The 27,829-nt window shown below is 44.8% G+C and overlaps 7 protein-coding genes across 7 annotated transcripts; 5 read left to right on the forward strand and 2 right to left on the reverse strand.

The window, feature by feature from the left end:
* The first annotated feature begins 13,109 nt into the window (after positions 1-13,109).
* PHALS_14664 (uncharacterized protein) lies at positions 13,110-13,809 on the forward strand. The gene has a single exon (XM_036407549.1). The coding sequence runs from the start codon at positions 13,469-13,471 to the stop codon at positions 13,700-13,702; it is 234 nt and encodes a 77-aa protein (XP_036263243.1). The 5' UTR covers positions 13,110-13,468; the 3' UTR covers positions 13,703-13,809.
* On the reverse strand, positions 13,808-16,446 carry PHALS_13095 (HEAT, type 2; the record flags this gene model as incomplete). The annotated part of the gene is made up of 3 exons (XM_024728782.1): positions 13,808-14,261; positions 14,327-14,462; positions 14,523-16,446. 3 exons carry the CDS (start codon positions 16,444-16,446, stop codon positions 13,808-13,810), a joined length of 2,514 nt encoding a protein of 837 aa, XP_024579225.1.
* Positions 16,447-16,494: 48 nt separating this feature from the next.
* Positions 16,495-18,537, forward strand: PHALS_14663 (uncharacterized protein). Its single transcript, XM_036407550.1, has one exon. The coding sequence runs from the start codon at positions 17,102-17,104 to the stop codon at positions 17,303-17,305; it is 204 nt and encodes a 67-aa protein (XP_036263244.1). The 5' UTR covers positions 16,495-17,101; the 3' UTR covers positions 17,306-18,537.
* An 8-nt stretch (positions 18,538-18,545) lies between these two features.
* Positions 18,546-18,820, forward strand: PHALS_13096 (uncharacterized protein; the record flags this gene model as incomplete). The annotated part of the gene is made up of 2 exons (XM_024728784.1): positions 18,546-18,592; positions 18,664-18,820. 2 exons carry the CDS (start codon positions 18,546-18,548, stop codon positions 18,818-18,820), a joined length of 204 nt encoding a protein of 67 aa, XP_024579227.1.
* Positions 18,821-19,634: 814 nt separating this feature from the next.
* PHALS_13097 (myosin-like protein) lies at positions 19,635-23,880 on the forward strand (the record flags this gene model as incomplete). Its single annotated transcript, XM_024728785.1, has 4 exons — positions 19,635-19,862; positions 19,933-22,142; positions 22,184-22,256; positions 22,312-23,880. 4 exons carry the CDS (start codon positions 19,635-19,637, stop codon positions 23,878-23,880), a joined length of 4,080 nt encoding a protein of 1,359 aa, XP_024579228.1.
* A 248-nt stretch (positions 23,881-24,128) lies between these two features.
* PHALS_13098 (Endonuclease/exonuclease/phosphatase) lies at positions 24,129-25,090 on the reverse strand (the record flags this gene model as incomplete). Its single annotated transcript, XM_024728786.1, has 2 exons — positions 24,129-24,803; positions 24,875-25,090. 2 exons carry the CDS (start codon positions 25,088-25,090, stop codon positions 24,129-24,131), a joined length of 891 nt encoding a protein of 296 aa, XP_024579229.1.
* An 840-nt stretch (positions 25,091-25,930) lies between these two features.
* PHALS_13099 (Endonuclease/exonuclease/phosphatase) lies at positions 25,931-26,898 on the forward strand (the record flags this gene model as incomplete). Its single annotated transcript, XM_024728787.1, has 2 exons — positions 25,931-26,185; positions 26,245-26,898. The coding sequence occupies 2 exons, from the start codon at positions 25,931-25,933 to the stop codon at positions 26,896-26,898; spliced, it is 909 nt and encodes a 302-aa protein (XP_024579230.1).
* Between the last annotated feature and the right edge of the window lie 931 nt (positions 26,899-27,829).

Below are 27,829 nucleotides of genomic sequence, written 5' to 3' on the forward strand. Positions count from 1 at the left end.
AACTGCGACTGTTCGAACTTGGATGCCAGGAGATAGACACAGACTCACGATATATCGTATTCAGCTGTAAAAATTCGTCTCAAGACACTATCATGCCTTGGCTATGTGAGCACCTCGAGAAGAACAATATGCTTCAAGCCCGCGTGATCATAGCAACATCGTTGCTACTTTGACAAACGCACAGCTGTTTTCTCCACGGATGAGTGGTCTGGTGATGCCAAGGTATTTCTAATTTCGAAGAACTATATCTGCTATCTACCAGATGAATCTCACAAGGTCAGGGTTAGTGCCAAGGATGTGCAGCAAGGAGGTGGTCGGAACAGTGATATACTCAACCCAGATGGTTTCAAAGTGTTGTCCGTGGTCGTATCACACTACAAAGTTCCAACAAAGTATCTAGATAAAGTAAAAAGATGGAGTCAATTATTACTTACAGTCAAACTAAGACGTCTTTGAGTTATAGGGACGACAAGCGAATTGTACTAGTAGATGGGTCCCATCCGACGTGAAGTTTAAGCACTGGAGAAAGCATTTTTAATTAAACATGAACATAGTGCTAGGATTGGCAGAGCTTACAAAAGTATCGATCGTCAGAGCGATATCCAGTACGTTGGTTCCACGGTGCGTAAGCAAAAGCTCGGTAGCAACGTCATAAGAACGACTACAATAGATGGATCAGTAGAGTCTTCCGATCAACTCTCTATCCTTTCGCTTAAAAATATGGCATTGATTGATTCAAAATTATTCTGATTAATGAGTATGACCTTGCTGACTGTATGAGCTCTTTCTCTATCTAGAAATTATTATTCAAGCTATATGGGCGTGCGTGACAGGAGCAAGCTGAAAGCTGAGTAAATACAAAGCCAGAAACAATGAGGTTCCAGGAGTTATGTGAATGTGTAAGAAAATTCACACAGTGATAAATCATGGCATTTCAATATTCCTCAAACCTCTAGTCAGACTTTTACGAAAAGCGACGCGTACTGGGGGATGGGATCACTATCATAGCTTGAGATATTACGTAACTGCATCGATGAAATGTTTGTGTCTAACCTACATACTGGTATGATGGATGATCTACTGCATCAACGTTACGAATATTTCAAAACGGGATAAAATAACATATAAGGTTGTACGGAGTGGTTTGCATCGCAGACAAATATTCAGATACATTAAGAGCAAAAGCCGAAGTATCACGGCTTCAAGAATGCTTTCATAAGTTCACGCTAAATAAACCTTACGTCTTGGGAGAAATGCTCAATTCTTACGAAGATCAATATTGACTTTCGGCTTCGATAATCTAAGCTTTTATCAAACAAAGCTGCTCCAAACCATGCTAAACGCTCTAAAAAGTGTTGGTTTCTATCGAGATACACTCCAGCGACAATTTTAGCTTGTTCATGGATGCAAAGGCACAAGAATTATCACAGACTTTAATGCCAGTGGCATGCCCCAAACGATGTTAAAGATAAAGTATTAGAAGTCGACCTTACTTACAACCGAGCAGAAGTGAAAAGGTAAAAAAAGAGCTCACAAACGTTCTTGATCGTCTCAAAAACAAACATTTGACAAGGAATCAGCACGTGTGAGCAAAGCTGTCTATACAATTGTAGATTGAACAGATACCGAGTTGGAATCAGGTCAAAGGATATTCAGACACTGAATATCACTTAACGATGTAGTGATAGTGCCAACGAAGACAATAGAAGCCATGATTAACAAGGCTGATATCTTAGAAGTAGACAAGATGTTAGACCCCAAAATTGCTGATTGGTTTGTATAAATACTTGGATAAGTGATTAAAAAAAGAGCCTGACTCGTCGGCACTCTTCATTAAAATGAATCGTCAAACATCCCGTACTAGGGCCAAAAATTAATAACGAATTCGTAACAGCTGTCAAACAGGTTTGAGAGCCATCCCGTCAATACATCGAATGGATTATCGTTAATCAAGAAAAGTAGAAATTCTGCGGGTACTATACACAGTCTTCCATAGATGCTTAGCTGTGTGTTGTACTTGCTTACAGAACCAGCGGAGCTAAGAAAGATTAAAATCATTTTTGAAGTGAGCAAATTAGAAATGAGCGAATGATGTTAAGCCCAGAAGCGAATTGCTGGTTCTTATAATAAGGACCTCAAAAGAGTGTCTCAACTTCCACCCTTACTCCTTCAATCTTTGTTTCGGACTGTTGATTTCAAAAAAGCTTCTATGGACATTTTGAATCATTTTGTAATACTTACAGCATCAATGCGAATGCGCCCAGCAGCTTTATCAAATCATTAGCATCTATTTCGCGAAGCAAATAAATGCGGTTTATCACTAAGATTTTGACAAAGCTTTTTGTCGGTAGTTTGGATCAGTCATATCTTTTTGGCACTCGATAATAATATATTGATGATAAAGTGACAGCAGGCATAGCTGTAGCTTACAGCAAGATGGAATCTTGGTTGGCAGAAGTTGTGCATACGTGTTCCTACCGGGATTTTAGCCCGGATCGCTGGATTCAGAGTCCAGAATACTAACCATTACACCATAAGACCACTCAATCTAAAAGGCATTTTACCAAAATACCAAGCAAAGCTCTTACACCCTGCGGCAACAAGCGCATTTGTTTATCTCTACTCTTAGTTGACGCGTCAAGATGCAGCTCCTACCTGGATTTGAACCCGGATCGCTGGATTCAAAGTCCAGCCTGCTAGCCATTACACCATAAGAGAGTGATTTACATACTTTTTACTAATACTAAGCTGCATCTGTTAATGTTTGCTCGAGCTGTCGTAAAACTAAGCCGTATCTCATAATGTCGTAATGTTTACACACCCATCGCCGTTAGCACGCTCTTATAGCTTGCTCCGCGTTAGATGCCGCACCCACTGCTTCATTGAAAGATGTAGTTTAAACACAGGAAAGATATGTGCAAAAAATACCCATTCGGAAACCCTTTATGACGTTGATAACTGTTACCGCCTCTGATGGAGAAGCGGACGAATTTGCTGCAATGATAGTTTTTAACTTCTGGTAAACTTTGCTAGCACTTCCCCCTCTTCTGACGCGTAATCGATTATTGATAATGCATTCAACGCATGCCAACTTCCGCAAAATATGTCGCTTTAAATTGCCTCAAGTCGGGCGCGCCTCTACTAGCGAGCAATTATTAATTTAGTGCTCGTTTTGCTCTTGATCTCCTCGCTCGGAGATCTAAACCACGACTCGCTGTGACTTCCATTGGTCAAAGCTGAATTCATCGTACTTTCATTTTCCTCATCCCAGAGGAAGAAGCTACTTCAGTCATGGTTTTCGAAGTTTACGACGCTCAGTATCAGCACATTCACCGTAGAAACCATCTTTTTCTCACCGGGGTACAGTTTGATCGCTCTTAGACAGGGCTCATCGGTGCACTCTCACTATTTTTATAAAATAACTTCCTTCGCTTCAAACATGCAGCTAGCAATGCACACGTGTGCCTCTGATTCTATCTTGTTTACACTTTTGTCATCTACATAAGTACCGATATTTAGGTTTTGTTATGAGTACTAATGTACCAAATGTACAAAGTAAAGTACACATGAAAGTCTGTACTTGCCTCGTTGCACCTTAGCTAAAGCAGGTAAGGTGTAGAAGCGACTGCGTGTCCCGGCCCCCCGCTTGGAAAAAATTGGCGACGGTAAGCCTTGAGTAGAAGGGCCGGGTCCTAAACTTAAAAATGATAACTCATTTTTTTATGTGACGGGTATGCTGCGTCAGCACTACCTTCTGGCGATTCACAGCTGAGTGGTAATAAAATATTTACACTTGTGAAAGAAATGATAAGGGATTGTTTAATTTGTCGAAATTTGCTTTCATTCACATAGAGGGTATAATTCTTAGGGTATGTTTGCAAGGGATTGCAAGAAGATAAATTCACCGAAATGGAGTGGATGATTGTAGAGGAAGGGCTGAGCGTTTCATTCGTCATGAATTACTTCGTCATTGTGAGCACTCACAGATCACTGAGTGTAATAAGTGAGACGAAGTGGTGACACGCATGTTGCTCTCCGATAGAGCAATGCGTCATAAGACTGACTTGAACTCCGGAACCAAACATCGTGTCATACTGCAATTGCCTTTATTAAGTAAAGAGCGTGACGTCATAGACGACTTCTAACGCGCGAAGCACTAAGCGGGTTTGGTGTGAGGGAGTAACTCTTCCTCATAAGCGTCGGCATTCTGTGTCAAAAAGGCCAGCGGTATGAGACTAAATGTGCATACTTATTATAAACTAATTGCAGCTATTCCTGTACAAAGGTCGATTACTAGAAAAGCTGCGCTGCAAATAGTCTGATCGGTTGTACTATTTCAAGTGCTCTTTGTCTGGTTGATGAGGCCAATCAGCGGGTCATGAAAGACGTCGATATACTTTTATACTTTGAGCAGGTAATCTGGTTGTGATAGGTCAAACTGCACGAACTGTCTGATGCATCAGTGACCCTCTAACGTCTGGTGGCGAAGCTGCTCATACCTTATATTGATCACAAAAAAGCCTTTTCAGCATTAGATTTGCAAAACACGAAGGGCCTGCTGCGAAGAGATTCATCAAATAGTTGCTCGAATTTGCACCTTAAATAATGATGGTGGTCTATACAGACATGTGCTTTCTTGGTTCCAGCGATATCTTTTTGTTTGTTACTTTTGGAAAACACGACCTGTAAGTAGATCTTGCACAGATCAAGCCATTGAAAATTCAGGTATTGTCTTCGTCCCACAGAATTATGGAAAGTGGCTTGTTTGATTAAATACTCGCACAAGTATACTGAAATTCATACCGACAAGGAATGGCCCGCATCAGTTTTCATCACAACAGTTGTTATATGGTGATAAAGGCGGCAGGAGTGGCGGGAGTTAAGGTAGTGAAAAGAATGCCTCATGCTTGCTCTTCTAATTCTGAATCTCCCATTTCATGTCGTCTGTGGCGCTTCGGTCTTTGATACTGGCTGCGCTTTACTTCAGGCAGATGTTGATGAGCATGAATAAGCTGAACAATTTGAGTCTTAACTACCTTTAGCCCGTTCTTGTAAGATGGCTTATTTCGCCGCTGTCAGCAACATGTGAAGATAGAGCAAAATTAGTCTTTGACCAAGTCGTTCATCAAAATTGTTTTCGCACAAGTGCCAGAATGATATTCGCGCTTTTTAGCGAATTTGTGGCAAGGTTCTTCTTGATAGGTTGGGCTTGGTCACCGCAGACAATCCACAAGCCAACGGATAAACAAGCGAAATTTCACGTGCATTAAGGATGTTATTCAAAACACATGCATGAACAGACTGTGGTATACTCTCAATATTCGATTTGCGTTGAAATTCTGCAGTTCAAGCCTCTACGAATTCAGCTGGTGTATATAAGTACCTGGATTTACTTCAAGTTCTCCGTGACATCTCTCCCAGGGATATCTGCCGATATTGTACAGTTTGCAGACATCAGCTCAGCCAGACATACAGCTCGGTGGGTGGTATGTATTGGAGGTTCAACATGTATAAGTGAGTCAGCTCGTATGTGCACAGTGGCGAAATGTGTCAGCGGGCTCACTCATCACCGCATTCGCCTTATGCCAGCCTGCTGCTACCGAAATGCTAGAGAATATTTTTGATCTTCCAAAAGACGATCATATGCATACAGATGGCTGGATGAGTTTCGTTAATTGTATATCAATCGAATGGCTGATGCTTAAAACGCAATGCATGCCTCTATAGCATTTACTCGTCTAAAAATAGTCTAAAAACTCCCTGGTTTCTTTGACACCTCCATGAAGTTGTTTTGGTAAGGCTGTCGACTCAATTCAGTTGGCTGATATCCGCTCGGCTGCACTTCGCAAAAACATGGGACATTTTCCATGGATGACATTAAGCGACAAATGCCAAGTACGCGATCGTATGGTCTGGATTCAGGACTTGCTGAACGATTGGATGTGGTGCAAAGATACAGATTTTGAAGCGAAGGCACTCGTAGGAGCAGGCTCTGTAGAGTACAGGGGGAGGACTTACACTTTTAGCTATGTGTCGAGCGCTCACTTTCTCGTAATATTTCAAAATGACGAGATAAAGTAGCACCTAGTGTGACTCACATAGGTGGAGATGTGTAAAGGGTACGTACAGTACTATTGTGTATACTTAGTTATCCGAGAGGCTCTCGGGTTCGCATCTGGAAGGAGCGCATTTTCACTTCTGTGCGTTTGTCGACGCGGACTGTGAGACTCTTTCGTGCGAATCGCGCGGCACTATTGTGTAATTGTGAATATAAAGAGATACCAAAGTCTCGATATTACTGAAGATGATTGGACTCCGTGTCGGAGAAATCCGTTGTACAGGTGGTGCAGCGGGGCTGCCGTAGCTCTTTTGCTTAGAGAAAACTAAGCTAAGGTCTCCGGCCTTACGATCTATATAAGAATCAGTTTGATTGTGGCGGATTACAATCCGCTAACAACAAGAGCACCCACAACCTCACCCCCAGGTAAATAAACTCTTTCGCTCAAATGTAAAATGAAGCGGGGCTGCCGTAGGTCTTTTGCTTGGAGAAAGCTTATTAAGGTCAGCGACCTTACTTTCTATAGCAGAACCAGTACGAGTGTAGCGGATTGCAATCCACTTCCCCCAAGTGTACGTAAGAACCTTAAGCAACGCAAAGACGCTCATCCGTTTAAAATTAAAAACTGTATTTAATTGTTTTATTCGCGGCAGCTCCGCCTATATCTAAAACCTTAGGTTATTCTATTTATTTAGTAAATCGTAGCTAATATACATTACTACAAGAGGTCCCGCCACGTAGTGGCTTCTTGTTCCGGTGGAGCCACATCATTGTGTGATTCCACCAATTATGAAAATCCACACCTTTCTACGTTCACACCATCTTGTGTGACCCACAACTTCATTTCCGGGTACGTGTAACCCCGTCACACTCACGATTTACATCTAACTGTCGCCTCGTACGAGGCTCGCGTGCTGAAGACACCTTTACATCCCCAGGACATCCTTTACGCATTCTCTGCTCAACGAGCCCTGGGTCTATGACAGGTACGACACCCAGCCTTGCTATTTCCGAGAACGCTCGCGGACAGAGCCCTTCTTCATATCCATCACGCGGTGCAACTTCGGATGGTACGTACGCGGCTTCAAGGGAAGCGCATCCCAAGCTCTCGGTAACCGAGCGCCACACACCGCGCCCGCTACGGGCGACGAACTTCCTCGTCAAGGATTCGGAGAAAGTCGACTACGAGTCGGATACCGCTTTCCCAATATAGGAAGAAGAGGAGGTCGAGTTGCGCCAGCGACGCGACGTGAGGTCTTCTCGAGCCTTGCGAACTGTGTCCGTTCCCGACCTCTCGACTTCCGAGGGAAGTGGTATCATTACCAATTGCCTCGACAAGGCACAAGAGCAGCAGCCAAAGGCTACCCACCAGGCGGCTATGCACACGCATTCATAGACGGACATAGACCCTTGTGCAGAATAGGGCTTCCGCTCGGCGGGTCCCGCTATAGAAAGAAGTACGCGATCATTCGATCGCCGGACGTCTATATGGTCGGACTCTCGGTCACTACACAAGCCGAGCTTAACAAATGAAAACTCTCCGAGTTTGCTTATTGGTACTCCAAGAGATCCCAATGGATTTTATTGCACTCGACTTCAAGGAGATGCAGCTTCTGTACCCGCGATGCGGACGATTCCTGTGGTGCTCACCCCTGGCGAAACCGCTACAGATGATAAAGAGCTCTTTGAGTAATGGGTGCAGCGGCACCGGAAACTCTCCTCGCTGTCCAACTTACAGCGGAGCCACAAGGAGGCGAACGTGCGCGTGGAATTCCATCTTCGGTTCAAGTTTGCCTCAAGGCGCAACGCCGACTTCCGTCGTATTGTCGCCCTGCGACGTATGTATTAATCCATCACGCTCCCGCGAGCTCTATGGTCGCTCACACAGGTGAGAATACGACCGCGGCAGCTCAGGGCCATAGCTTGAGCTCAGGTCATGATCCTTCGGCTTCCCTGGCTATTGTCGAGAAGCGCGGGGCGTACAACAACGTGGGACGTCATGATCCTTGTGATCATAAGCGTCCACGATGTCTGGACATTTTTGTCCAAGTGGCTCCCCAAACCTCCACGAGTTCTCGGAGTCGGGGTATCCCCACCACTTCACGATACACCAGGTTTGACCCATGCGATGACATCAACCCACATGACATTCCGCGTGATAGTGAACAGTAGACATCACCGCTTTCGTCGAGAAGAGTCGTCGGCGGACGGTGACGATTTGGTCGATCGTCGTTTGGTGACTCGCGATGCTCTTCGAGCTCTTGAGAGCAAGGTCCTTCGCGATCGGAACTCCACTGAGCATCATGCTGGGGTCGCATCCCGCTGTGCGAAACACCAAGAGATCTTGGAGCACGTTGTGCACCGGTTGCCTCACGTCGAGGACTATCGCGCTCTGTCAGAGAGGCTCTTAACCATTAAGCAGACAAATGCATCGCTTCATGCGAAGGTGGAGCGCTTGGTGCCGCTTACGATGGTGACCGTTGCACTCCGTGATCAAAACCAGTTGCTGGTCCAGCTTCTGGGTGGTCGATCCCCTTTCGGCGCCGCTCTGGCGCCAACACTTCCGCATTCCCTTGCGGTACGTCTTGAGCAAGCCCACATGAAGCACACGGTGGGTGTGCATCCGTTTCGGAAAGTTTAGCGTTTACGCAAGGCCCCGCTTGACCACGGCCTTTAGAGGTCCGATGAACCGTCAACGGAGCTTTGTCTTAAAGAAAACGGCATGTGTAAAAAGATTTTAGAAATTAATAAAACCAGGTCGCCGACCTCAAAGATTTTAACATTTCTTCTGCTTCTTCCGTTTACATATTCTTTCTGCATGTCCTGGTTTTCAGCCATCGCATCGTGAACGTGTCGTAAGACATTCAGTCCGGTAGACAGGAAGTCCATCGACTTCCTTACGAACGTGGGAAGGCTGACATCAGCTAGCCGCTCGGCTATTCCTCCTTCACCTAGCCCTGAGCGCGTCGTCAGTAGGACGCGAGTATAAAGAAGCCCGTTCAAGTAGAACGGCATTTAGCCAGTAGTTTGTGTAGAGCGAACCAGTATGGCGCTCCAGCGCTTTGGCGTCTCAGCGTAGACGCTGCGTAGGACATTTTCAATGACGCAATTCACGCGCTCAGTTTGACCATCGGTCTGCGGATGACCCGCTGTTGGGATAATCAACTTGGTACCCGGCACCTTGAAGATCGTCGAACAAAACTTCCGGTCTCTGTCAGAGACCGGTAGTCCATATTGTCGTGAGACACTATCCACAAACAGCATCGCTGTAATGACACCGTCGATGGTGTCCGGTACCGTCGCAAGACGAGCCATCCTGCTCAAATGGTCGACGAAGACCGTGTTGCCAGCCGAGTCTTTTGGCAGGTCAAACACGAAGTCTATAGTCATGGACTGCGAACACTTGAAGGGTATCGGCAAATTGGCCTGTGGCGCCGCCGCATTCGAAGAGGGTTTCACCCTACAGCACAAATTCAAACGTGCGCACTAATGTGCTCGTCCATTTGTACAGCTTGAGGCACCAGTAGTAGCAACCCACAGAGCTGAACGTCTTGTCATGACCGAGATGACCACCGAGCGGGGCGTCGTGGGCCTCATAGAGTATACGGTTATGTCATCATCCGCGTATGCGACGCGGATCAAATTCGTCACGAACGACGTCACCGTTGTGATATGTTCAAGCTCATAACCCGTCTGCGTGACAACGCATACGCTAAATCACTCTGCTCTCCCGGCTTGTATTTCACCTCAAAGAAGTTATAATTTCCAAAGAAGAAGAGCCATCTGGCCATTCTCTGCGAGAGGTGAGGCGACTGAGTCGCAGTGCGTAATGACGCATGATCTGCATAGATCAGAAACGGCTTTGAGCTAAGCAGGTGCATCCTGAACATGACAAGTACAGACTTCATCGCAAGTCGTTCCTTGTCGTGGGCTGAATAGTTCTTCCCCGCAGCCTTTAGATGGCGAGATTTGGACGCAATCACCCAATCTCGCCTCGGCGTCTGCTTGCAGCAGTGCACAGCCGATGGCAAACTTCGAAGCGTCACAGACGCCACTATAAGGACGATCGGGGTCTCGTAACGCCAGTATTGGTGCAAGAAGGAGGCTGTTTTTGGCCCCGTCAAAAGCTTCCCGATGCTCGGTGTTCCAACACCATTCCTTTTCTTCTCAAGGAGGTTCGACAATTGCCGTGCCATTTTCGCATATTCCACGCTGTATTTGTTCAAGTAGTTGTTGAGGCCAAACCCCTTGCGCAAGTCCTTTTAGTTCTTTGGAACCGACCAATCCACAATGGCCTTGGCCGTAGTGGAATCCGCTCGAAGGCCACGCTTCGCAATGAAGCACCCTAAAGTGGGGGATTCCTTCGGCGCCGAAGATTCACTGGTCCGCATTAGCACACACTTTGTTCGTGCGCATGCACTCGAGCACCGCTCTCAAATGGACGATGTAGTTTTCCACATCTGTCCTTCCGTTCGGAGCACGACTGTGGACGAGATGTCGTCGAAGTATGTCAGTGCATACGCCCGATGGGGCCTGAACAACTACAATTAAATGTTGCTAACAGCCCTTGGGCCATCACCAGCCACTTCCAGACCATGCCGTCCGTAATACTCACCGCTGTCAGCGGAATACTACTCGCTCTCATGAGCAAATGACAATACCCATCGATCAAGTCGAGGCACTGTACTTTGTACATCCAACCATGTCATTCTGAAGAGCATCCTTTCTAAGAATCGGCTTCTGGTGGCAGTATTTGGCTTAGTGTAAGTGTAAACGGTACACGACTTGCCATTCGGCTTCCGGACACCAACGTGGGTGTCGAATGAAGAGACTTGCTCTTACGCAGAAGTCCTGCTTTGTGCTTCGCACGGAAGAAGGCGTCAATGATGTTACACTGCGTTTTGAGCAGGAGCCATTGGCGTGTTACGCAGCATTTGGTTCCTGGAGCCAGGCCAATCTCATGATGTACACCTAGGTCCGGAGGTAGGACCGACGGCGGGTCTTTGAATTCGCCGTCTTGAGTACGAATCCGAAGGATTCTTCAGGATCGAAGATCCCATTCGTGCGTTTAGCATCCTCTTGGTGTCCTTCATTACAGCTTCATCCAGAAGCAACGACGACTTATCTCTTCTTCCGGTCGTATAAAGACCACTCCTGCTAAGTCGTATGACTTCAAACTCATCGAAGAACATCTCGTTCAGTTCAAGAAGAACATCCACCGCTAATAGCCTATGGGTGACGCCGCCGTCTTCCTCTCCCGTCCTACCGTTGACGAGGGTGTATGGCTGTGCGCTATTGTCTACGGTAGACACATACTGGGTCAGGGTCGACGCTCTGCGTCTTGCAGATATCATATGGCATCGCCGTCGACTCCCCATAGAGGTTATACGTCTCGGCGAGACCAGTGGGAACACGCACTCAGCGTCGTCCAGCCCCCCCACTCACTGCTCCTTCTGAGCCTAAGATTGCGGGAATAGAAGCTCTTTGTCGGATGACAAAGAGCTTTTATTTCCGCAATCTTTGTTTAATGGATAACGTGCCAATCCACGTGCATCACTGGGGCCTCGCCCTCGATGCCTCGGACCTCGTCCTTTCATGCCACGCATGGCATGCAGCGACTGCTCCGATCCGATACTTGAGCAGCGCTCAGCGGGTTGCACGACATCCACGTTCGGCCCGCTAGCCACACTTAGGACTCCTGTTCAATACACCTTTGGTGTTCGACATCTCGGATACTCCGATCCCAGCACGTTGACCGTCCGGTCCAGCGCTTCCTCGTAGAGGTGGGTTCATGACTCACCAAAGCTCCACCAGGAGACGTGCGCGTAGCGCCCAACGTTTTCGACATCCAATCGATCCATGGCTCATGATATTCCTATCATGCCATAATAAGGATGAGGTTATTTATACCTTGAATCCAAGTCTAAGGCTAAGTAGCGTTCCACGCTATCGCTGACAACAAACTTGACCAAATGGACCCTTGGCACCGTGACACATATCCGCGTTGCTTTGCGAACAGTGATGTTGTCACTGTTCGCGCTTTCAACGCCTCAGCATACAGATAGCTTCCTTCCATCGTGGAGCGTCAAGCATAATTGCCCGACGCCCCGGGGTGATCAGGATTCTTCATGGGTTTTTAGAGCCCTTCACGGTACCAGCAAGCTCGGCTTGCATACACGTTCTGTATTCAGGAGCACGGAGCTCTTCGGGGCTGGGGCCAGCTGACATCTACCTAGTTGAGGCTCAACAAAACTCAGTTCTTCCCCCGTAGGCGCGGGGTGGCCTACTGGGTTTTGTCATTTACCCGCGACAAACCAGAATACTGGTAAGAAGCGGGGCGTCGGTTCAATGAACCTTGACGCGCCTTGCGCAGGGGACAAACAATTCGAAGGTGACGGATGTTTTCACAAACAAAACTCCGTCGGGTGTTCGAACGCTGCTCGGCAGCTCGGAGCTCCGCCTCCTCGTCCTCAGGATAGCTGGATCGGGAGGAATCATCCGTCGTTGACGGTGGCGTTATAGACGCAGTCGACGCCGACATTTTCTGCTCCAGCTGCTCTAGCAAAGCATACTCATAGTTTAAAGATGCCTCTAGGCGCGCGCTGATCGCTTCAGGTCCTTCTAAAGCAAGATGTTGCATGCCCTGGGGCAAATAGGGGAATTGCTTCACCTTCACCAAGGATCGGTCAGAATGACTCAGGTGTAGATTAACTACAAGTGCTACCAAGTGCGGCGGGGCTGCCGTAGCTCTTTGCTTAGTGGAGGCCAAGCTAAGGTCACCGACCCACGTTCTATACTAGAACCAGTATGAGTGTAGCGGATCGCAACCCCGTAACGTCTATATCTAAATTAATAGGATTTTCTATTAAACCTAATTAAATGCATAACTACTGACAGTCTTGCCACGTAATGGTTTCTTGTTAAGGTGTAGCCACGCCATTGTGTGGTCACACCATCTTGTGTAGCCCACCCCTTCATACCAGGGTACACGTAATCTTGTTACAGGTGGGCAATATATATCTGTACTATCATCGATAGTAAAATGTATGTATGTAGTGTTAAGTAACTCAAGTCCATAGACGTTATCCTGGATACATCTCACTCTTGAAATGGAACGTCCCGTTACAGTCAGATCATCACTTTTATCAGTACTGGATTCGAAGTATTAAGTGTCAATTTGATGAGTCGCAACATCACGGTGACATAACTACAGCGCTCATTGATGCCCACAATTCCGGTGTCGTGATAAAATACTAGGCAGGGCACGATGCGGCTACCATTCCCGACTTGTGTCAGGATTGATGTCAATACCAATATGATGACTCACGTAATGTATGCTCACATAAAATTAAGATTTGTAATGGCAACCTTCTAATTATCAAAACACATCCGAATATTTACGTCAGTCCAATGAAAGTTTTAACGCCGTCGCCGGCTATTAACTACACCTTCGTCGCGGGCGTATATGCCTTCTTCACGGTACTGTGTGCAGTGCTCTTAGTCCTGCACTTCTACACACCACAAGTGGAAGGATTTTACGTCGTGCTAGTGCCATTTGTGCCCTGTTTCTTCTGGAGCCTTGCGGTGCGCCACAGATGGCTGCAGCTGGCCAATGAGGACGCGGATGAAATTAAAAACGAGTAGTATGGACTCCATAAGGCGACAGAAAAGTATCCAGACACGAATTTTATCTGAAGAGATTATGGTGATTATCACAAAGTTTTGGCTCAACTGTAAATATCTGTGCAATCATGCCTTCAATCCAATGAGTAGATCTGTCCAGTGTTGCATGTATAGATTTCCGGCTGACAAAATCATGGAATCGTTTTGGATTTCAAGCTCTGCCTGCACTCTTTTCACCAGCTCCATTAGCGCCTTGTCGAAATTTTGCTTCCTTGCACATTGCGCTGCTATTGTAGAACTGTCGTAATCATTACCTGATGAAGCTTGGTCAGACTCCTGGATGGTCTCGAAAAGATAATTAAGCTCGGTTCCATGGCTTAGTAAGAGCGCAACAGGTGCCGACACGATTAGTTCTTGAAAAGCTAATTGAGCAGCACAGTATGGGGACCACTGGACAGCCAGCATGTCCTGCAGATGCTGGAGTGAACGCTGAAGTAATGACGGACCGTGTTTGTTGTACAGCTCACCGATGTTCGCAAGTGATTCAAGAACTTTTAGACGTTTAAGCACGCAGGATGCTCTAGATCGCAAAAGTATAAGTTTTTTCAGACATTGCAAAGACAAATCTACTAACAGTGTACGCACTCTGTCACTGCTAACGAGCACTCTGAACTCGCTTTCAAGACGACACTTATATCAAACAATCGAGAGAAAATCTGGTCTAGTGATGTCAGGCGGCCGCACTCGAGGAAATATGCAGTGACTGCATCAAACCCTCTTCCTAATGAGACATCAAACAAAACGTCAAGCAATTACTTAAATAGTTGGCAAGTGTACGTACGCTCCAATAACATCGTTACTTGCGAAAGTAGCTGTCCCAATGCCGATTTCACTGCGCTACTTTTATGGTCGAGAATCGACGGCAATGCGATGATTTCCAGGATCTCAGAAACATGTGGGAGTACTGTTTTGTCTAGAGAACCCTGTAACATACAATGCAAAATTTGTAATGCCACGGCTAGCTGCGGAGTAGAAGAAGCACTGCCTCTTGATGTTGCCGCTAGCGGAAGAACAGTGTCAGAATCTCCTCGAAGGTGCGAAAACAACAAAGGCAAGTAGGTTTTAGGAGCTACAAAGCGTCCAGTTAGATCAGCGCACTCCATAAGCTCGGGGAGCAATTTGTCGTGAGTATTCCAGACTCGCAACAAAGTATTTGTCAACAAATGCGCGTCTACTGTAATCGTCTCTTCACAGTAAACAAGCACACACTTTAAAAGACGCACTGCATGAGAACGCGTGGAATCTTGCCAATTGGCGAGCTCACGCAGAATGGGGTTTAGGAAACGCCGAGCTCGCCCGCGTACAAATAACCGCGTGCCTAGTGACGGTCGACCTGCGAAAAATGGCACAGGCAATGGAGCCTCGTAGTTGTATGTCGGATTTTTTCCATCAGCTCCATATTGCTTCAGTTCGAGTACTTCTTTTTCATGCTCACCTTCGTATCGTTCACCTAGAATTTTCAGCGTTTCCAGTGCGTCTTTTGAAATTGCTGAATCCTCATCACTGACTGCACTTAGTAAATATGGCAGTAAACGAGACTCATGGTCATAGCGGTCAGGAAGATTAATCATCCAGTCGCTGATCATCGCAAAAAAGGCACGACGAACCATTGGGGCTTGATCTTGATCAAGTTTGGCAAAGTAGTTCAAGCGCACTTCGGCTGTATAGAAGGATGCTACAGGAATAACGTTCTCTTCACGGTGCCCAATCAGGTCGACGATTGCCTCAGTGCCACTGCCTTTGCACTTGTCGACATTTGGACATGTCACTAGTGCACGAATCGTTTCTACTGCTACAACTCGCACACGTGCCAAACGATGAAGCAAAAGAGGCATTAAAGAGCGTATTGTTGCGACACTAAAGTGCTTCATGACCGAGACCATATGGTTGCTAATGCTTGCAAGTATGCGGCAGCTTGTAATGTTAACTTCGTGGTAGTCATCTTGCACTCCACTGATCAAGACCAGTATGACATCGAATATGTACGCATGAAGAATGGAGGATGCTCGATTCTGAAAGGCATTTCGCAAAACTGCATCGACCAAGCTAAGTAGCAATAAACGAATTTCTTCTGAGGGCTCGTTTGGCTTGATTCGAGTGACCTGATCTTTTGCTACGTATACTCTTCCACGTTTAAACGCTTCATGCATATACTGATTGCGTGAAAAGACTTGATTTTCTTCGTCGTATCCATAACGGCTATTAATGCGATTTGTGATTGCGGACATCAGATACGGTAAGTAGTGAAGCAGATCTTCTTCTTTTACGATGAATTTTGTTGTGATTCGGATGCAAACGTCTCGAACCTTTTCCATTGGATCATTAAAGCGCTTAAACAACGGTTTGGCCATCTCGGCAAAAGCGTTTGATGCTCCAGTGTACTCCTTATCGTCATTTAGAAACAGATTCTCCAGCGCAAAGGCCGCGTTCTTACGCACGCTACGTTGCTCAGCAGCCAAGTGATTAAGTATTTTTGGTACATTTATGGCCTCCACATCCTTCTCACTTTTGTAGTCATCTCTACTGGATGCAATAGGGTCCGAATACGACTCTCGATTGGCTCGACATTTGACGGGGGCTATTGTTTTTGAGGAGACACTTTTCGCGGCCATCGACTTGCTCAGAAGACGAGATATCTCGATATTATCGTAATTGTTTTCTTTTGCCATTTCCTGCCATAATGCGTCTACATTACGAACTTCCATCTGTTACGTGCTCATTAATTGAAAGCAATAGCTCACTGGATTCGAAAGGTCACATTGAAGATCCTCTTTAAACATTATGCACCTCCTATCACAAACTACTTTATCGTTACTCGCATGACTTAAAATACAAGTAAACACTTTGGATGTAGGCGAAATAGCGTGCACTCTCTTTCGCTCGTATTCAAATTAGAAAGCAAGTGTGCGTCCTCGCCACCAGTGAATTCTGCGAATATATATCACTTTTGCGAGAGAAATACTTTTCTTCGTCGAGCTTACATCTTGTCGCCATTAGTTTTCGGTTCCCAAGGATGTCATCCTCGCACTAGTCGTTTGTCCATGATAACTTATAATTTAGATAGATTGGATTACTGCCATTTTTGCTAAATATCAGACACAGTCTTGAGGACGCATATGACAAGCTTGAGTTCACACTCGGCGTCATTGACAACCACTTCAGAGACGGATGACAAAACGACCAGTTCGTGTAGGTGTGGGAAAGCAAGAAATGCAAACCAGTGATTGAAGCTTAGTTGATTATAAATATATGGATGTATGATGATGGAGGTCTCGTAATAGCGTATCGCTTAAGTTTTATGGCGCCGTTGACACATTTAAAAGGTTTAAAGATGGATAGTCAAAGCTTGGGCACCAGCAGATGCCTACCTCAAAAATATACGAAGTCAACGCTGAATGTGTCGAGCTATTTCTTCGTCGGATCTTCGTTAATGGTTGGCCATCTCGACTGCAGATCCATCGTACAAATTTTTCTGGTTCTTCCTCGTCGATTCATTTAAGAAAAGTTGAAAGCATCATCTGGTTTACCCTCGACCCTGTTACTCAAGCTGGAATGATTTCATAACGATGACCATTTTTATGATCTAGCAGGTTGCCAATAAAACCAAATACAATTACGTGGACACCAAAATGGAATGAGCTAAACGTCTTGTGGTGCTGCAACTTAAAAGAAATAGCAGAACGACGCCAGCAAACACCACTGTCGATGCCAAATGTGCATTTTCTTTCAATCCTTGTGATCAAATAAAACTTGATGCTTATCTGACATAGCTCATGCGTTTCTTTATAATCTGCGTCGACATACCTGACTCAGTCGACTTGAATTCTCGAACCAGTATTTAGTTTTCGATATCGCTTGATCTCTTTTTTGGATTGTCTGAAATTAGCACTGTGATGCCTCATCGATCCACGAATGCAAGTTCAGCAGCAAATACACGCGTTTTGCCATTCGATTAGTATTCAGCGCTGTTCCTGAGCAGATGTCTTCGATAACAACTGTCTGGATTAACTTGGCTTCTGCGCGGACAGTGCCACCAGCATTTGGATTGCCCTTTGTTTGCCTCGAACTTACCTCCAAAGTACTAAGGATTCATAATTTTAAATAACAGATTCAATTGCTAAAGCATTGCGGGCGTGTGCAGACGAAGGCTTCACGACGAGGCGTCACCTGTAGCTCGAAGCGCAAACGCATTGAGCTGGTTATAATTGAACGAAAATATTGTTGGGCTGAAGCAACGCATACTAAGAGCTCCAGTTTTTTTTGTATTTTGAAAGGGTTCGTCTGCCTATTGGACAACATTTACACGGCAAAATACGAATAGCATCAAGTCTGAAGTCGCATTATTTCGGATCAGCGACTGAACAGCAGACACCTTGAAAATGAAAAGAGTTTACTGTCACTCATGATTTGATCGTGTATTATACGGTGGCAGCTAGTGAATCGAAAGATTCTTAGAGTACCTAACGCGGTTGCAGATACACTATTAGGGTTGTCCTTTCGATATTTTTCTCCGCAGGTGAGTTACTTAAAAATTTAAAATTTTGCCAGCAGGATAAACCACATGTATTGGCTTTGCCAGTCGCGAATACCTGAATTGATTTCATAAAAAGCAAATTGCTTACTTGTTCATTATCGATTATAAAAATAAATCATAGCAACTTTTGGTAATAAAGCTGATAATCCTCTGGTTCTGAGTAACTTTAAAATACCATTTCATCAGCATGGCCTACAATGTGCGAGGCAATGGCTTGAGGTCGCGTCGTAAGCTTTCTTGACATTTTCAAATTGATTGCCACCCCAACCCATGCGACCCCAGTCGATAGAAATTCAAAGTCAAGCGTCCCCAGAAAGGTACGCGGCCAACGAACTGGGCATAGATGACGTCTAACTCTAACTAAACGATGTCTAATGTTCTTCATCAGACCCTGCACTCCACGCAAGCGCCTACAGCTTGCGCAGGAGGAAGATCGCAAGACCAGCCAGAAAATTACCCGCGAGGCCAGCATTCACGGCTACTCAGCACTTTTTGTGGGAACAGTAATGCAGGCAGTCGTCGCTTCCAAGAGTACCCGAGGATGAGCTTCATCTTATGTAATAAGTAAAGTAATGAAATAGCGGATCACCTCCTCATACTGACTGGATCGTAGTAATTTAACCTAACCGACATAGAGTACATGTAACTGATTGTTTCTGTGTGAGAACCTACTTGACCCTTCTATTTACGAGTTCGATCTGACAACCTTCACGCCACTTCTTTGCTGGTGCTGCATTATCATACAAAGGCATTGCAGTCTAATATTATCGCTTCGACTTTCAGCTGATCGCTGAAATGGTGGCAAAACGTAGTACTCATTTGATATCACAAACTTCTCTTCATATTTACTACAGCTCCAGGAACATTAATCGCGTGACAATTTGAAACTTTTTTCGACGATGACTTGGCTGTGCTTTATGTGAGTAGAAGAGACATTTGGGTGCTGGCCACACATTGGCTTGTCAGCTGCCAAATGTGGTTTTTGACGTGCGACAATCACGAGATTCCTTTCTAATCCGATGTAGATTTTAGCTAAATCGATACGACATCGTCAACTAAATTCAACGAAATAGACGCGATAGAAAGAGCCAGTTGGTGGTCGGAACATACTTAAGTTCACTAAGCAGACCAATTTATTGCTTTAGTGCAAAACATTCATGCACTAAATTTTGGCAGATAGACCTAATTATTAGCAAGCTGTTAGGTCGGGGGTCTGAAGTGTACACTCTTATTCGGTGTACTCTCTCCCAATTAGCGCGTTTGGTCGTTTTTCCTTAAAGCGGTCAGTGCATTCATTACTAGAGTGCGAGAGACAAAGGAACTGAGTTTTGTCACTCTCGGCACGACACTCACGCAGCCATGGAAAAGGGCGTAAGTGTATGGCTTCGCGACTTGGAGTTAGATGAGTGGCAACGCGCTACAGTTGTCAAGCTTGGCGAGCCACGGGATGGCGACAAACAGCGCGAAGTGACGCTACGTCTTACTGAAGGTCCAAATGCGCGCACGGAAAAGACGTTACAAATTGATGTGCAGGCACTTGAAGAAGAACGAGTTGATGGTGTGATGCTCGCGAATAGTAGTGACATGGTATGTGATACTTACTTTGTATCGATTGCAAGCTTGGTTTTAAGCTATACTATGTTTTCCTGTTATGTAGGATGTCGTCGAAGATCTCATTCAACTTCCACATTTACACGAACCTGGTATATGCCATACGCTAAACGAGCGGTTTAAGATCAACGAAATTTATACTTTGACGGGTGAAATCTTGCTAGCGATTAATCCTTTCCAAAACTTGGGCATTTATACGGACAAGATCACACGCAAGTACATTCGAAATGGCGATAAACGTGCACTTGGACAGGAAGTACCAGATATGCCACCCCATGTTTTCAGTATTGCTGACAAAGCTTATCGGTCACTTGTTAATCCTATTGGTCGCAGTTCGAATGGGGGACCAGCGAATCAGTCCATTTTAGTTAGCGGTGAGAGTGGGGCTGGTAAAACTGAGACAACAAAGTTTGTGATGAACTATTTGGCAACGATCTCGCAACATAAGAATGCTACGGCCGACAGTAATGTTATGAAGCAGGTACTATCGTCTAATCCGATTCTAGAGTCGTTTGGTAATGCGCGTACGATCCGAAACGATAATAGTAGTCGCTTTGGAAAGTTTATTAAGATGGAATTTTCTCCAGACGGAAGTTTGATTGGGGCATCTATCCAAACGTATCTGCTGGAGAAAGTCCGTCTTGCCTACCAAGGCGAGTCGGAGCGAAATTACCACGTTTTCTACGAAATCATTGCTGGTGCCACGGTCGAGGAAAAAAAGCGATGGAACCTTAAGGCGCCAACGAAGTTTCACTATTTAAATCAGAGTACTTGTACCAAGCGGAAGGATGGCGTGAATGATGCGGATCAGTTTATGGTCTTGAAAAACGCTATGCAAACCATGGGATTCGATAACAACGATATGGAAAGCATTTTTGTCACGATATCAGCATTATTGCACATTGGTAATTTAGAGTTTGATGAAACTCACCAAGCCTCGGGTACGGAAGGGTCTGAAATCTCTATGATGTGCGAAGATTCGATGAAAGTAGTACTTGACTTTTTAGAAGTTGACAAAGAAGGCTTAGAACAGGCCATTTGTAATCGCAATATTCAGACAAAGGAAGAACACTTCTCGATAGGCTTGCTTCCGGATGCCGCTGAGAATGCGCGTGACGCACTTGCTCGTTTTTTATATGGGAAACTGTTTGACTGGCTTGTAATTCGTATCAATGATATTGTGGAGAATGAAGACCGTGATGTGCCGTTCATTGGACTTTTAGATATCTTTGGGTTTGAAGATCTTGAACACAACTCGTTTGAACAGCTGTGTATTAATTTTGCAAATGAAACCTTGCAGCAACATTTCAATCTCACTGTTTTACGCATGGAACAAGAAACGTATGAGAAGGAGGAAATCCAATGGAGTTTTATTAATTTTCCTGACAATGGTCCGTGCATTGAGTTGATTCAAGGAAGGCCATTTGGTATTCTTCCCGCTCTCGATGAAGAGTGCATTGTTCCTCAAGGTAACGATCAAAACTTTTCTCGAAAGCTATATCGTCAACACGCATCAAATCCACACTTTAGTGCGAACAAGAGTGAGATGGCAAATCACTTATTCGTTGTGCATCACTATGCCGGGGCTGTTACTTACGATACATTTGGGTTCTGTGAAAAGAACAAGGACATTTTGTATCCAGAAATCACTGCTATCATTAGTCGATCGTCCAAACCATTCGTACGTGGACTATTACAGGTCGTTTCGGAAAGAAAGACGCCGATAAAAAAAGCAAAAGGCCGAGCAACCAGTGTCGCTTCTCGAATGAGTCTGGGGCTTCAGTTTCGTAATCAGCTTAAGGTCTTGCTTGAAACAATTAATGTCACGGACTGTCATTATGTGCGCTGCTTGAAACCCAACGATCTAGCTAAGGCTAATTTGCTGATAGCCAAGCGTGTCTGCCTTCAGCTTAAAGCTGGTGGAGTTTTGGAAGCTGTGCGTGTCAATCGCGCTGGATATCCTGTTCGAATTACCCACCAACAGTTTATCCACCGCTATCGTCCGCTAGCTAATGGCGAGATTCTAAAGCGTATTCCTCCAGAAGCAGCTGAAGATATATTCGACAGCAATGAGCGCAAAGAAGCAGCAAGTTTACTTGTTAAATACCTACTTAGAGCTCATGCTAAGCGGTATCCTGAGTTGGCTGGTATGACTACAGACACTGTAGCTGGAATTCAAGTTGGTCTTACTCGTGTATTCTTTCGTCGTTCGGCCATTCAATTTGTGGAGGCCCAGCTGGCAAAGCGTTATGGCGAGTTTGTTATACTGATTCAGGCTGCTGTGCGCGGTCTGATAGCTCGTCGTCGTTACGCTCGCATGCAGATAGCAGCAGTTGCTCTGCAGAGGATGACTCGCGGTTTCATTACTCGGTGTCGATTCCACGTCATGCGTGAGCGTCACCGTGAAGCTCAGCGTCAAAAGGAGCTTGCCGATATCAAGCAGCGTCAAAAGGAGCTTGCCGAGATTCAACAGCGCGAAATTGAGCTTGCCGAAAAGAAAAAGAAAGGGGAGGAACGCCTTGCCGCGGAAAAACAGCTTTTGCTTGATGAAAAGCGTAAAGCTGCTCAATTGGAGGAACAAAATCGACTTACTGCTCAATCTGCATCGAGTGACCCAGTATCAGATGATTCGTCTGAAGGGGATCGGGGTTCGTCGATGAAATTACCGAGGTACTCAGGCGAAAGTCGTGGCCGTGCCGTGTCTCGTTTTCGCTTTACAAAGGACTACGACGATGATGACGATGACATGCCCAATGCCTCTCGTCAGGTTGCCATGGACCCGGGTGACACAGTACTACATGTGGCTGCTAATTGCTGTAATGAGCAAGATGTGCTCAAGTTACTGCAAAATGGCTCGGACATTAACGCGCGCAACCGTCGTGGTCGCACTCCACTTCACACTGCATCTTTATACCAAAATGTTGAGGTAGTTGGAATTCTTTTGGACTGGGAAGCTGATGTTCTTGTTCAAGATAACGACGGCAATACGCCTTTGCACTTGACCAAAGACCCTCGCATTGCGCGATTACTACTGGAAGCAGGCTGTACTCCTAATATTGTTAATGCTGACGGGCGAACAGCTCTGATAAATGCTGTAGACGCCGGTGATGACAAGACTGTGAAGTTGCTGCTTCACTTTAAGGCTGACGTTCTGTTTCGTGAATTAAAACACCACCAAACTGCTCTGCACTTGGCTGTACGCAAGGGTCAGTACCAGATCGTCATGGACCTGTGCAAATCGGAAGACATAAAAGAATTAATTCTTTTGACGGATCGCAACGAGAACAACGCGCTTCACTTTGCTGTTTCCCGTGATCGCAAAAACGGATATCGTCTCGTGGATTATTTGATTAAACACGGTGCTGAAGTAGATAAAGTGAATGCTCGATTTCAAAGTCCGTTAGTGGTTCACATTATGACTACGCGTCAAACTGATCCCGCCATTACGGAACTTCTTCTTAAAAGAGGAGCGGATTTCAGTATTCAGCTAGCCGATGGATCTACGCTTTTGCACGTTGCTGTCGAGCGTGAATTAATTGATATTGCTTGTGCATTAATCAAGCAAGGTGCGTCTCTAAACGAACCAGATGCTAAGGGACGACTAGTGGTTGAAGTGGCGAACAAAAAGTACTTAAAAAAACTTTTTAGCGCAATTACACAACCGCCTACATGGATAAATGAAAAAGAACGTCGAGCATGCATGCTGTGCTCATCAAGTTTCAAGTTTGGTACCCGACGTCACCACTGCCGCCACTGTGGACGAGTGTGCTGCTCTGACTGCTCAGCATTTACTGTCGAAATGCATCAATTCCCGAAAGATTTTCCTGGTCGAACGAGTACAGGTGGTAAACAAGTTAAAGACCCTCAACGTGTGTGTCGTACATGTCATGCAGTGTTTAAGATGCGATTGGCTCAAAAAGAATCGAAATCGGGTTTTATGGCTCGGGTACTCGGGTACGAGTGGGACGAAGTTACTGCTACAAACAGAGTATAAACATGTATAGAAAGCAGTAGCATTACTCAAGGTACTTGTTGAAGACGCCATATGATTGCTTGTACAAAAGGCGTTGCAGCGTGGAATCTCTTTTATTACCGAATATTGAGCTTTTATTTACCTTAAATATCGTCAGAGCAACTGTTGGATGTGTATGAAGGCTACCGGAAAAGTAAGAAAAGTACGCGGCGAAAGCTCTTCATAATAAAAGATTTTTTTTGTAAATTTTGACATTGTCTCGTCGTGATCTAAGTTTGCAGCAAAGACGCTTCTTCTGGTGCAGGTATGATCACTTCAGCCTGAACTGGGTAGTGATCCGATGGGTAGCGTCCGTTGCGGTCCTCAATAATAACTTGTGTCGTCAGTACCGTCATCTGTGGGCGATAGAAAATCCAGTCGATGTGGTTTGCACCACGGATCGTATCCTTTTCGGTATCGCTCTTGATACCAGCCCAGTCATGAAATGAATGGGAGACGTCCCCAATCTGAATTGTCGCTTCGGACCATGCTTCATTGAGCCTTGGTCCTTCCTTTTGGGATGTCAAGTACTTATACAGGCAAGTGTGGCGGTACGAATTAAAGTCTCCCAAAAGAAACAATGGAGTGCGTCCTGCAATCTTTTCAATGCGTTCATGCAGTAGTTTTGACCCTTCTTCATGAGACTTAAGACCAACATGATCCAGATGCGTATTGAAGACGAAAAACTCCTGATGCGTAATACACAAGCGAAACTTGCCCCAAGTGACCATGCGCACATTAGCAGCATCCCATCCCTTTGTCCATGGCGTGTCAGGTGATTCCGAGAGCCAGAAATTTCCATCATCTAAACATTCTACCACAGTTGTATCGTAAAAAATCTGCACGAACTCGCCATTTTTTTCTCGCTCAACACCAAAGCGCTTGTATGGATGCGCTAGCAAACCCTACAGTGTAGAACATGCGTCACGTATTGATAAAATTATACAATTTTGATCATTTACGATGCGTTTCTTACTTCGAGCTCTGTCAATTGCGACTTGAGTCCCTCCTGCGTCCCAATGATAGCGGGACGATATCGATTAATAATGTCTGCCACATGATCCTTTCTGTAATCCCAGCCGTTTAGTCCGTCATTTGCGCCGGCGAATCTGACGTTAAACGTCATGATTTTAAGCCGTTGCTGTGCGGGGCTAGACATTCTTCTCTGCTCTGCTTCCTCGACACTCACCATTAGCAAGCAATAGTCTATATATCGCTATAGACAGAAGATCTTTTAAAGCACAAAATTCTGATTTTAACAGTGTCAGCACTAGTATAGTAATTTTTCAGGCTAAAAAATATACTCACCTAAATCAGTACACTGACGCGTAAGTTTGAATATACGTTTTGGATAAGCAGTTGTATAATTTAATCTTGATCAATATTTCTCTTTAGCTATCATCGAAAGCTAAAATCAACGATGCGATAGCAGGTTGAGATTTTTCGTGGTCCTTTCGTGTATCATCTTTTCAGGAACGAGCTGCAAACAATGACTCGCTGAATTATAAGATGAAAGGAGCTTTAAAAAAATGACCTCTATCGCACTAACAAGTGCTTGTGTTTAATCAGAGAGACCCTGGGCCATCACTAGTATATTCAATTTTATTCAAATTACCAATGCTTGAAAAACCCAGAAACCAGCATGTTTACTAACATATTGTTACAGTACTATTTGATAACTTCTACTTCTATAACTAAATGTATGGTTTTTATAAGCTTAATGATAAATAGAATATAACGGTAATTTGTCATGATGAATCTGCATTGCACATTATTGGTTGCGTTTAAACCAATAAAAGTTTCACAGTCTTTTTGTTTACGCCAAAAAGACATCGAAAGCTTGTTTCAAAAGTTCAGATTGTAATCTGCTCCTTTGGCCATGAAGAAGTCAATGCCTCCACGTATATCAGCACCGCATTGTAGCGACTGCCATTCGCAATCGCATCATCTTTGCACACCCAAAGCTAAACGTGTCTTGATGCTCGCTGGTACTTTCGTGTTCATGATGCTCGTTGTTGGCTACAAAAGCCTGATGAGGGAATCAGAGGCTATGCTATCAACGTATGACGACGAGTCGAGCTTGCGAGTGGTACAATTGAGCCAGCACAATAATATGCCGCAGCCAACCTTTAAAATTATGACATTTAATTTGAGAAACTCCCGCGAAGACGACGGCCTGAATGGCTGGGATTACCGAAAGCATCACGTGGCGGACATTATTGCTCGCTACCAACCGTATATCATGGGTACGCAAGAAGGTTATAAAGAACAACTAGAAGAACTAAAGGTAAGAAGAGTTGTGTGAAATTTCCAAATTCTTTGACTGATTAGTGTGTTATGCGATAGAGTTTGTTAAAACACCCGTATGAACGTTTTGGCCTTGAACGCGAGAACGATGGTGAGCACGAACAAATTTTTTACGATCCAACTGTAGTGGAACGACTTGAAGACGGGAATTTTTGGCTTTCGGAGGAACCAGATACGCCTTGGAAAAAGGGGTGGGATGCTGCCTGTGTGCGTATGGCAACCTGGGGAAAATTCCGTTTGCTTGCTACTCAACAGGTGCTTTATGTTTTTAACACTCAATTGGATCACATGGGCATACAGTCACGCCGTGAAAGTTCCAAGTTGCTTTGGGACCGGATCCAGAAAATTGCGGGCGATGCTCCAGTATTTCTGATTGGAGACTTCAACACGTACCGCTATACTCATACATATAGCTACTTTACATTGGAAAAGGTCGGACCACACTTTCATGAAGCTTGGCCTGAAGCAGCAATACAAATTGGCGACGTATCGGATTCATATCATGGTTGGGCTGGTATCAAGAATGATGACGAGAAAGATGCTGTCCGTGCTTCACATCATATTGACTGGATTTTCTTTCGTCCTCAGATGACGGTTCTGACAGTGCAAGTTATTATTGAAGACCAAAATGGCCATTATCCATCAGACCATTACCCAATTCAAGCTGAATTTCTTTTTCCTGATCGTATTTGACCCAAAATGAGAGTGAATTAATATTGGAATTAACTCGCATAATTCGACATTTTAGTCAACATGATTGAGTATAAACTTACAGAAGAAAAGATGTCATTATATGTTGATATTTGATTTGTAAATATGCTTTTGAGCTTACTATTAATGACATTTGGTCCTGCACAATTAGTCGAAAGACTATAAATTCAAGGGTAAAGTGCAAAAGACCTGGCCACGTAAACTCGTCAGAGCCAGTGGATACATGGAACAACTCTTGACGGTACAGGGTACAAATAGGAAGAACCAGAGATTGAAAATTGTGATTGTGGTACCTGTACCTTCAAATGTCGTGCCATGGGTCCAACAGATGCTTTAGTTTTTAGTCAATACGCCATGTATGCGGAATACCTAGATTGACTTATTTACTCAAAATTAACATTGTCTTCAGGCTCCAACCTCCCAATATAGAAATCAGTTTACACCCTGATACTTTTTCTATACTAGGATAACGATAGCCAATAATTTTTTTTGCAAACTTTCTTAGCCGAAAATCTTGTACGAAATATATATTTTTTAACATAAGAAAATGATGGCGCATTTTAGTCTTTTGATTGTGCATTTGCAAGAATTCTTACCTTGCACGTTATTACCAGCTTATACAAATATTGCAACGGGTCGCTCAGAGAGATCTTTGGCTCAAAGTCCGCGTTCACAAACGCACAAAGGTTGGATTAGTGCGCACTTTCAGAAAAGGGCTCTAACAAAAGAGAGTATTTTGCTCTACTATCACGGAGTAAATTTGCATTATAAGCTCTATTTATACTTGAAATAGGTATGCTTATTCTCATGATAGAGTTTCTTGTTTTTCTACCTTGCGACTAGGTACTTAGGGTGTAACGGGGTTACACGAACCCTAATAACAGGGGTGTGTGCGTGTCACACGAGATGTGCA

The sequence above is a fragment of the Plasmopara halstedii genome (assembly GCF_900000015.1).
Source record: "Plasmopara halstedii genome assembly, contig: Scaffold_650, whole genome shotgun sequence".
NCBI lineage: Eukaryota > Oomycota > Peronosporomycetes > Peronosporales > Peronosporaceae > Plasmopara > Plasmopara halstedii.